Below are 11,298 nucleotides of genomic sequence, written 5' to 3'. Positions count from 1 at the left end.
TTATCTTACTTAAGTTTCTCTAATGAATAAAAAAAATCTTTTAAAGAAAAATAGAAAAACAATATATGGGTGTTTTTTTTTCTTAACTAAAGTATAATACCGAAAATACCCCTAGTTGAGACCCCATCATTCACATGACGTAATCAAAACCCCCTTCGCTTCCAAAAATCTCATAATCATCATCATTGTGGAAGAAGATGAAGAAGAAGAAGCACACATTAATACAAGCCGCCTTCTTCTTCTTCTCCATTTCCATCTCTATCCTCTTACGAATCTCCATACTTTTTCCCCACTATATATACTCCTCATTGCTGACCTTCATTTTGTCCCTCCATTTCTGCCTTTCAACATTCATACACAATCTGCCATCTTTCCCATAGCCTTTTTCTTCCAAAGGTACACACACAACACACACACACACACACACTTATATTTCTTATTTCAATGGGTTTTGCCCCGAGTATTACACCTTTTCACACACACGAATAACACACATTTGCATGAACAGTGTCGTTGGTTGGCTCTTTATTCTTGCCTTGTTTGCTAGGCCAAAAAGCACAAAGGTCGTTCGTTCTTTAATGAGTGCATATCTGGAGATACCCATATTCCATTTCTTGATTTCCCTTCATCCTTCGATATTTAACTTCATCTTTACTTCACCAAATCTCAACCCCATTTCCATTTCCCCTATTGTGCTCTGTTTCTACAGTCTTTTCACCATTTTCTTGCAATTTGTGAGTTTTTTGGCTCGAAAACATTGGGATTTCAACATTATTGGGAGATACCCACGTTCCATTTCTTGAACTCCTTTCATTCCCTTCATTCTTCAATATTTAACTCCATATTTCCTTTTATTACTTCACCAAATCCGAAACCCCTTTCTATTTGCTCTGTTTCACTTTTTTTTTCACAATTTCTTGTGATTTGTGAGTGTTTTGGCTCCAAGACCTTGCAAAATCAAGAAAAATGGAGAATGTTTTGAAAAAAAAAGTGTGATGTGATGTGATGTGATGTGGGATTTGTTTATTGAACAGAATTGATTGATTTCGTGTGTTTTGATGATTGCAGGTTTGAAAACAGAGATGGAGAGGTTGAACTCAAAGCTGTACATGGAGAACTGTTTGATCATGCAAGAGAATGAAAAGTTGAGGAAGAAAGCTCAGCTTCTTAACCAAGAAAACCAAGCATTGCTTTCCCAGCTCAAACAGAGGTTAACCATGGGGGATCAAAATGTCAATAACACCCCTAACTCCTTCACTGATCTCAATCTCTCTGGCACCACCAATCATGCTTCTTCCAGTTCCAGGAAGCCATGAAGAAGACCAGTGAAATGACTAAAAAGGACACAAATTACCTTTTGTTAACTCCCAAACCCCCCTTATTTTGGTTCTGGTTTTTATGGGAATGACAATAGGGATCGAATTTTAGTGTCTACATATTTTGAAGTTTCAGTTATTATATGTAGATAGGGATGTTAGGGGGTAATATTGGTATTTTAGTATTTCTGTATGGGAGTATATTATATGATATCAGTTCTTTAGTATAATTTTATATTTTCCCAGTTTCCATAAATTATTTTCTTAAACATTTCTTTTTTTTTTAATAAAATTATTAAGTTTTAATTATTTATAAATTTGATAAATCTTGTAAACGTTAAGAAGTGAAACCAATTGATAAAAATGATTAATTTTAATTAATTTCTATTATTTGCATATATATGTCTTGCCATTAACTACCATTAACCTTATAAACCAATCTTAGAACTTTAATTTATGAAATCTACAGATGAAAATGAACGTTGACAATTTTGTAACAAAATTGAAGTTGGTGTGTGGGAACATTGGTGAGCAGGGGTAAAATTGGAAAAGTTTGTTTACACCTCATTTAGGCAAAATATTCATAGACCATGAATAGGGGTAAAATTGTAAAAGTTCATTTACACACCGTTTAGGCAAACATTCACGACCCTGAAGTCTCTCATGATTATTCTCATTAGTTATGGAATACTTGTTGGTTTTACTAATGAGTCCTTGAAAACTCTTTTGATTGTTAACACTTGTGGTTTCACTTATGAATAAGTGAAATATTCATGGATGAAATTCAAGTAATGGATTTTTTTGAAGTATATAATATTTATATACGGCAAATGTAACAAATAAACTCATACATCCTCGTTATTTTTGGTGAGGTTTGAACCCCTGACCTCCTAGGAGGCCAGAGACTGCGATACCGTTAAGCCAAATGTCTTTTGGTAATTAAAGTAATTGTTTATGATAGTTATAGATTACTTTATGTTGTTCATATATGAAATTCAAGTAATTATTCCCTAATCCTGTTGTTCATATTTGAACATCATGTATTTTTTACTTATGAACTTGAAATTACAAATCCGCAGTAGTTGTGTAGTAGTTGTTAACATGAGTTACAATCAAGGGTGAACGTGCTTATTTCAAAAAATTAATACATTATTGAATATTTGTTAATTTTCCTTCTAATTTTGATGTTACAGATTCATTATTAAAAAATTATGGTCAAATTATTTTGAAGTCAACATTTCATATATTTGAATTAATTATTGTTGGTTTTTGGGTACTAATTTAGGCTAAGAAAAGGATGGAAGATATATATTATTTATTGATTTCAAGACAAGTGAAATTTCTATCCTTAAAGCAATTTTGCCCCTACCGTAGATGCTTTGGTGGCAACGCTTCTCAAGATACATTGAAGCAACGTGTGTAGATTAATTATCAACACCGCACAAGTGGTGATAATCTCGGTTAAACTATTGAGTTTTCAAGCACTCCAAAACTAGAGGGATCGTGTTTCTATAGCAAAATAATGTCTAGAAATCTTGTAGAAGAATATATATATATATATATATATATTATATAGGTATAAGTCACAACCTTTTGAACTATCATAATTGGCAATTTTCAATATTATTTTGAAAATTTATCCAATAACTATTGAACTCTTTACTTTGTGTTACTATATTTTTAATTGCACATTTCTTATGTACCAGAACTTTTTATTATATGAAATATGTAAACATCATCGTCAAACTTATTTTGAAGTTTTGATTCTATCATCATTGGATTGAATTGTTTTATGTGCAAACCGCATAAACCACATTACACCGCTTTCCACTAAGAATATGTGGTACATTATGCAGTTGAAGATAATCTTCAAACCATACATATGCTCCAGTTGCTGATTTGACCTTAAAACCGCACCTAATCACATCATGACAACCCATACAAGAATTTTTTATTGCAAAAGGAGGAGAAGGAGTTTAATGAACATTACCATAAGTTATTTGATAGCCTTAGTAAGAAGGGGGAGGATTAAGAATTTACCCGGTGTAAGATATCACATTTCCTCCGACTTATCACCAACAGTCTGTTCCGGATTCCAAACTCAATGATACCCCTTTAGGAAACGTCCACTGCCAAAATCACTAAATGGATAAGTCATCCAAAATCTTCTACCTTTCATCTAAATAAAACTTAAAATGAAGAAATTTCAAAACTATTTAAGACCAGATAGATGTCAACAAAACTACTGCTAGTTATCTCATCAATTATATTACAAGATGTTTTAGTTATTTTAAATTAAAGTTATTTAAATACAAAACAATTAGTCAATCACATATGTCATATATTAAAATTTAAGAAAAGGTCAGTAAAACGATCAGAAGGGCATAAAGGTAAATTGCATATATGTATATATATATATTATAATATATTAAGAATAAAAAGGAAAAGGTAAAGGAAAAATGTAATACGTGAGAAATGATGGTTTATAGGACTGGGGATGGAGGGGGTACTTAAATGTTATCTGCAAATGAATGATTAGTCTGCAGAATGAAGTAACGCAACTGACATTTTTATCATTTTTATTTTTGTGTCTTTGTACTCTCTTTTTCTTTTTTCTATTTTTACTAATTATTTCATTTTTAATTTTTTTTAACAAAAATCATAAAAGAATCTAAAATATTTCATAATCATTGCTAACAAACAAAATGTGAACCTGTAAAAAAATCATTCCAAAAAAATACGTCACATTTCCTGATTATAATATTTGTCACATTTATTTATTTATTTATTTATGGTATCATATGGAATATGTTTCTTGCAAAAACAACCTACAAAAAATAAACTGACATCAAAGACTTGTTACACATACAGAGAATTAGGATATTAAACGATATTACATTCGCTTGAGTTTCCGTCTTCGATGGAACCATCGCCATCGGGGAGTCCCAAGATATAAGCATCATTTTCATCTTCCTCGTCATCACTTGCAAGATCATCTCTATTGTGACGCCTTTCGATATACGCCAATGCTTGCCTCCTGTGAAGCCGCAAAACGTGCATAATAACATCGGGTGTGAGCGTAACTCGTGAGTGATCTTCCCGACCTCGCCTGTTCGACTCCACAATCTGTTTGGTCCATGAAAGCCACAGGTTATGAACTTGGTTTAGTTTATGCAAACTCGAATCTTGCATAAAATAGTTTATATCAGAAGTTTTAAGTTCATACCTCTTGTAAATCATGAGGCAGGGGAAGAATGTCATCAGACATGGGAACCCAAAGCTTTATATTCTTCTCCAATCCAGAGGACGCAAGAACCGGGATGTCCGGATGGGACTCGACTTGATTCACTATGCGACGATCACCTTCCATTACACGAACAAGCCCGCCTCCTCTTTTGTTCCAGATAAAAATATGACCACAATCTGATCCACTCATGACATATTCGCTATTGGGCCCAAAGAAACTTACTCCTTTAACTGTCAGTGAATTCCTATGCCCGGAATACGTCTGTGGTTCTTCCAAATTATCCAAATCTTCGTGTGAAACTGCCATGGGGTCCGGTCCTAACCCCATATTCTTTTGAAACAGGTAGATGAGTTCATCGTTGTAAGAGACGAGAAGTTCACTTGTGGCGGAATATGCCATCCCAGTGATGTGAACATCCTGAGTCTCAATCAGATGTTTTGGGCAAAATGTGTTTACAGGTTGATCCAAATTGCTTGAAGGCAGTTGAAACCTCCTAATGTCATATAGGCGTGCGTATTTATCAGAACCTCCTACGGAAAAATAATTAGGATTCCTTGGGTCGATGACGATGGTGTTTAATCGTAAGCTGTTTGAGGAAGAGTGTTGGTTGTTTTCTGTGAATGAGGAGCAACAGAAAAGCTTTGTAGAAGAATTACTTCGCAAATCAAACTGCAAAAAGACATTAGCTGTCTAATAATTAACGTTACAACAGATGAAATTTAAAGCAAACCAAATAAACCCAATAGATCCCATGCAGGTAGGGTCTCTGGGAGTAGGATGTATGGAGAACTTTCCTCGGACCCAAGGGGTCGAGAGGCAATATTAAGTATACTTGAAAAAATTTAGGGGATGTTTACTACCTTCTTACCGCCTCTTACTCTTACAGGTAAGAGGCGCTTACCCAGTCAGAGATGTTACTGTTTACCAAGCTCCTGTTACCCATCCATGATGCTGACCTGTTAAGCTAAGGGGAACTCTATCTTTGTGAGTGATTAGTGGTAACCCAGACTACAGTTTCACCAGGTTAATGCTTACCCAATTTGTGTTGGTAAAAGGACCCCTTAGGGTCTGTTTGGTTGATTTTCCATTAAGTCATATATGGATAAAGCTGTCTGTGTGGATTGATCTATCTGTAAATCGGAAAGTTTTATTTGGGAGGGTTTTTTTCATAGATGGAAAGAAGGTATTTAACTGTCTTTTAATTGGGAGGGCAGGTTTGGAAAAAACTTGGCTTTCTGCATAAAGCTCCCTCCTAGAAACTTATTGGATAAGCCACTTTCTGTATCATTAAGCCACTACCAAACAGTTACTTATAGCCGACCAAAGAAGTTGCAAGTCCCATTAAGCTCATTAAGCTGCTAGCGAACAAACATGCCCTTAGTCTCTATTTTCCCAAAATCTGTTGGTTGGTAGTACACTAAACTAGGATAGACTCTTACAGCTTTAGAAAAAATATATTTTCTCTTTTATCACCCCAAAATCAAAATGGAATATGAGTATAGCACGCATGCTGGATGGGGGTGTGCGTATATGTATCACTTACATGCCGAACTAATCCATCCTCACCGCAGCTGTAGAATATGTGGGGACTTCCAGGCTCAACTGCAAGCTTGTGAACACGGCCGTGGTGTTTCCCCAATTTTTTGGTTTCCACATGACCATTTTCGGCTACCTGACCAAGTCTGACCTGAAAAATAGAATAAAACATAATATTATGCTTATTAATTGTGATAAAGTGAATTGCATATTAAAATAGACTAATCAAGATGCAGGCTTGTACAGGATACTTTTGTATAATGCCGTCTGAGCGGGATATATTGGGTATGTTTTGGTTTTGTTACTTCTGCATGATGCCAATATTTCTAGAAACATCACTTCCAGTTTCATCATTTAACACAATATCAGCAAATAGAACCATAAACCACAGTAAATCATATTGGACATATGACCAAATTTGTTTTATAAAACCTTAGCCTTAACCCGTATCCTATGTCATTTTTATTATGTATATATACATTGTTTAACGGGTCTGAGTCGCTATCAGGTCAAACTAAAATCCATAGTTTTTGGACCTGCACACAGCCACAATTTCTTGTATATCTCCTTGTGTTAATTTAACTATACCATAAAGCGTCTCTTAGAAAACTCGCAATTTCTTGACATTCTTGATTCTTGTTATCATACTCAAAACCACCAACAATTCTTTCAAATCCTCTGATATGCCTACCTACTTGAGGTAGGCAGGTGAAAGACTTGTGGAAGGTTTTAGTGTTTTAATTTGAAATAGGTAGTTTAGTAATTTTATTAATATTGTCCCATATCCATGATTTTTGTTCCACCTATCTTGGTGGGAAAAAAAATATGCATTTTGTCCACTTTGTATCTCTTTTGTCCTTAATCTAATGTTGCGTCAAATGTGGGACAACAAGTTTTTGTTCAGTCTTATCCCATCCTATCTTGTGTACCAAATGCACCCTGAATGGATATAGGAGACATACACATAAAGAACCCCCATGATAAATAGGGCTCTGAATAGTTGCATAAACATTATAACAACATTTAAAAAATAGAGGCATTATTTTGTTAGGCAGATGTGTGCTTAAATATGTTTAGAAAGTCATGCATTTAAAAGAAACATGTCAGAAAGCTATTCTCGTAAATAACCCATATGAAACTCACCTGGCCATCAGCGGCAGAAGTTACTATTGTGCGGTCATGAGTGAAGGGCATAAATCGAGCCTGGAATATATTATCTACATGACCAGAAGCATATGAAAGGACCAAGGATCTAGTTGCCACGTTCCAGATCATAACTCGTCTGTCATCAGAACCCGACACAAGGTGGTGACCACAATAGTTGAACTCAATCGTGTTCACACAACCCTCATGGCCGTCTAGTTTACCAGCAAGTCCGATTCTCTTTACGAGAGCCTGCAACAACAATAATATAACTTATCAAGTAAAATAAAGACTCCTGCAATCACAAAGTGGATTGTCATAGAGTGAAGCAACCTTAATTGTATTTTCTATGCAAAGTCATGTGAGGAACACTGATTCAACTTTGTATAAGTTAGGAGATAGCAACAATAACAGTATAGAACCGGAGGGTCATTGGCCTCTAGGGTTACCGGTAGATCCCAACCTCCCAAAAGTTCAAGGGTTCAACCTGTGCATTAGTATTTACCGTGTGTGTATATATATGCGCGCGCACACACACAGAGGGACAGGTTCAATTGAAAACCTAAGTTCCATAGGAACAAAGGAGAGTGTGCCATGTGTCCCAGATATTCACAGGTCATTCATTCATGATGAATGTGGACTCGGGAACCGGGACACGGGACACATGTCGCGCTCTCCTCTATCTCCTTTAAAATTCTGTGAGTGTCGAAAAATGAAATACAAAATAGAAACCATCTCTATCTTTTAATTATTCCTTGATTCCATGGAGGAATCATAGCCCAATTTTAATTAGAGAACACCTAATTGCCGTACTGTTAATCATCTATTTGTCAAATGGATTAAAGAATGGTTGCTTATGATGCAATCATAATTTTGATCGGTGAACAAACCATCAATCCCATCGTCAACAAGTGCATTTTAGGGGCGATTAGAATCTAGAACTATGAAATTAAACCCCCAATCAATTATGAAATTGAGCAGAAATATGAAGGGTACATCTGTGATGGTGATAATCAAGTAGAACATGTCTGTGAAGTTATGCAGATATAAGTACATGGATAGATGGAACGAACCTCGGAAGCAGAGATTCGGCGAGAGAACTTTCTTGGGGGATTGAACCCCATCTCTCTCTTAAACACCTCCAAAATCTCATGTTGCGAAGAACCCTTACTATTAACATTTACACCACTCTCCATTTTGGCTTCAGTTCCGCAACTGTTGAGGGCTAGAAAAGTGCAAAACCATGATTGCTTGGAATTGACTTAGAAATCGGAAAGCATGATGGATTGTGAAGATGATGATGACAGTAACAGATCGATTCTTGAGGTTTTTGCTACTTGAAATCACCAACCTTTTAGGAATCTCTTTTTCTACATAAACTTCTTTTCATCGTGTGTACGTGTTATAAGAACATCTCCATTCGCATATATTTGGAACTTGTTTTGTTTACCCCTAGTAGTTTTACCGATAAACAAATATTGTTTCCTAAAAAAAAAATCTGTCTTTTAATGATTTTAAAACCTTTTAAATAATTTTATATTATGGATCTTCTTTAAACATTAAACGTGTTAATTTTATTATAAATAATTATTAAATAATTATATTTCATTTTATACTATATCGTAAGAGCCTCTTAATCATTCTACACAAAACCATTCAATAACAGACAAACAACCCCTTAATCATGTTAGTTATTGTAGTTGTTACATTTTATCATATTAGATTACAATTTTTGTATGAAAACCTGTAAAAAAAAGGCAAATTAAGTAATCCTCAATATCATTTATTTGTATGGTATATATATACACATTTGAATAAATTTTTTTTTTGTAAGGGTGTCCGGGCCAAAGCCCGACTAATCCCCGGCAAATTTGGAGGCTAAACATGGCCCCACTTAAATGTCGCCAACACTCCCTTCCCAGGGCTCGAACTCGGGTTCATGACTATGTCATGCCCAAGCCTTTACCACTAGGCTGGAAGGTCTTTGACCACATTTGAATAATTTGTTTTATAGGGATTTAATTATTTAAGAACGTTAATGTTTTCGAAATTGATGCGAACTTCTTACTTTACATGATTTTTTTTATGTCTATATATAGTACTTAATATGTTAATTATTATATATTTGTATCACAACGTGTTTGTTTCATGTATTTTCGGTTCACAGTATGAAAATTTCTACTTGTAATTTTTATTTCACAAATACATCAATAATATTCACATTAGGAATCAAGTACATGTAAAACAAATATATGTTAATTAATATTTTTTAGATGAAAAAAAATCATATGAAATAACACATAATACACAAGTTCTCATGGTTATCACAATTTCATGTGTTTCCAAAAGGTCTTTTGTCTTATATACAGATATGCATGACATATATACGTATATAGAAACCATGAAACATTTTTAATAACTTATATGTGTGTGTGTGTGGATGTTCAGGGGAAAACTTTAAAAAAACAAAAGGAAAATTGAGAAACATTCTGATAACCGTTCATTTGACCGGACAAATTGCTTTAAATTACATATGTTCACATGTACATACCGTTCAGATGAATAATTATTAAGTTATTGATTCTTTTTTTTATTTTTTAGAGTTTTCTAGACCTCGTTTAATAATCCCCATTCTTGTTTTATACTTGTTGAGTGTTTTTTAGATTTTATTTAAATAAGGCTTATAAAAATACATAAATTAGATATAAATCAAGAGTAATAGTACCAATTTTATTATATATTTTTTTCTATTTTTTACACAAATTTATTGTATTTTTTTAAAATTTAATTTAAAAACAAATAAATACGTATAATGATAAATTATCATAATTAAATATATGTAATCAACCATAAAAAAAAATACATATATATATATTGCTTATTATTAAAGTTACATAAAAAAATATGAATTTTCAACTAAATTGATACAACTGTTATTTATAAGTAAAACAATTTAAAAATACGTATTCTTACAAATCAATTTATAATTTTATCAAGTTATCATGAAGTCTAATAAATAAATAAAGTACTATTAATATAATAAATAATAATTATAAACTATATTTGTTGTTTTTAATACATTTAAAAAAATGGTATTTAAATACTAAAATTGATTTATAAGGAAATAATATAAAACCAACAACGAAAAGTAACATAAAAAGTGGAACCCGTAAAAAAAGTTATAATACACAATTAGAAATGCTTTAATGATATTTGTAGAGGTATCTGAGGTATTTGTGTAAAAATTGGTTTGAAATAGTAAAACAGAAAAATCAAATTGTAACCAAATCGAAATCGTTATGCTTGTTCAGTTCAGTTGAAACCGGAAATGAAATGTATTCTTTTTATAAATTGAAAAGATGTCGTTTTATATATGCATTTAGATTATGAATATGAATTTTGTATCCAGTTTATGGTATGCTTTGGGACCAAAGAGGTTTTAAATATGACCGGTTAGATAGTTGCAGTTTTTGGTTCTAAATCAAGTGCTAACCTGATAGTATTTATAATTTAAGGGGCGATTGATCATGCATTTTTAAAGTGATTATCAACCGGAATATAAAATTATATGATAGATGATCAGTTATATTAAAGTTAAGAAAATGAAGATAAGTTTACATGTGTGTTAATAATCAGTTTTTATATAACGAGTTTTTTGAATCTAATTATTTTAATCTTCAATAATTAGAAATCACCATTATAATCACTTGTATACAATCATTTGATACTAATTATTACAACTTTAAATAGTATACAAAAAATTGAATAAGAAATACTCGGTGGCTAACAAATATGAGTATTTATGAAAATTAAGAGTGGAATTAAATCATTATATTTGTTCATAGACGAAGCGAGAAAGAAAGTTAAGATGAGGAGCGTAATAATAGATCTGGACCTTTGATCACTTTTAATCTCAAAACCACTCATGAATCGTGCTTGATACGAAGATTTATCCAGTGCATTTCATCTCGATGCATCTCATCCTAATGTGCATCCAAAGGAATAGATTCCTTTTTACGCTTCTCAGATTTACTCTCATTTCCATCGAAACTCAAC

General features: G+C 33.1%; 2 protein-coding genes across 4 annotated transcripts; one reads left to right on the top strand and one right to left on the bottom strand.

Moving 5' to 3' along the window:
* Positions 1 to 251: 251 nt before the first annotated feature.
* LOC112522186 (protein LITTLE ZIPPER 3-like) lies at positions 252 to 1,535 on the top strand. Of its 3 annotated transcripts, none has more exons than XM_025131276.1 (2): positions 252 to 396; positions 1,069 to 1,535. In XM_025131276.1, exon 2 carries the CDS (start codon positions 1,083 to 1,085, stop codon positions 1,314 to 1,316), a length of 234 nt encoding a protein of 77 aa, XP_024987044.1. In that variant the 5' UTR covers positions 252 to 396; positions 1,069 to 1,082; the 3' UTR covers positions 1,317 to 1,535. The 3 variants fall into 3 exon arrangements, with proteins under 3 accessions (XP_024987044.1, XP_024987047.1, XP_024987046.1); XM_025131279.1 differs by lacking the exon at positions 252 to 396 and adding an exon at positions 512 to 563; XM_025131278.1 differs by lacking the exon at positions 252 to 396 and adding an exon at positions 704 to 734.
* Positions 1,536 to 4,068: 2,533 nt separating this feature from the next.
* On the bottom strand, positions 4,069 to 8,641 carry LOC112522019 (DDB1- and CUL4-associated factor 8). Its single transcript, XM_025131070.1, has 6 exons — positions 8,316 to 8,641; positions 7,243 to 7,494; positions 6,107 to 6,250; positions 4,543 to 5,232; positions 4,214 to 4,442; positions 4,069 to 4,144 (listed from the first exon to the last, which is right to left on the bottom strand). Exons 1-6 carry the CDS (start codon positions 8,436 to 8,438, stop codon positions 4,098 to 4,100), a joined length of 1,485 nt encoding a protein of 494 aa, XP_024986838.1. The 5' UTR covers positions 8,439 to 8,641; the 3' UTR covers positions 4,069 to 4,097.
* Between the last annotated feature and the right edge of the window lie 2,657 nt (positions 8,642 to 11,298).

Source organism: Cynara cardunculus, assembly GCF_001531365.2.
Source record: "Cynara cardunculus var. scolymus isolate 2C chromosome LG 11, CcrdV1, whole genome shotgun sequence".
Lineage (NCBI taxonomy): Eukaryota > Viridiplantae > Streptophyta > Magnoliopsida > Asterales > Asteraceae > Cynara > Cynara cardunculus.
This window is presented reverse-complemented; position numbering and strand designations above follow the sequence as displayed.

Excerpts from the sequence above, each read along its gene's own strand:
- LOC112522186 (XM_025131276.1), top strand. The coding sequence starts at position 1,083 with ATGGAGAGGTTGAACTCAAAGCTGTACATGGAGAACTGTTTGATCATG.
- LOC112522019 (XM_025131070.1), bottom strand. The coding sequence starts at position 8,438 with ATGGAGAGTGGTGTAAATGTTAATAGTAAGGGTTCTTCGCAACATGAG. Across the intron at positions 7,495-8,315 it reads GCCGAATCTCTGCTTCCGAG|GCTCTCGTAAAGAGAATCGG; the intron begins GTTCGTTCCATC and ends TTGTTGTTGCAG. Across the intron at positions 5,233-6,106 it reads AGGATGGATTAGTTCGGCAT|TTTGATTTGCGAAGTAATTC; the intron begins GTAAGTGATACA and ends GTCTTTTTGCAG.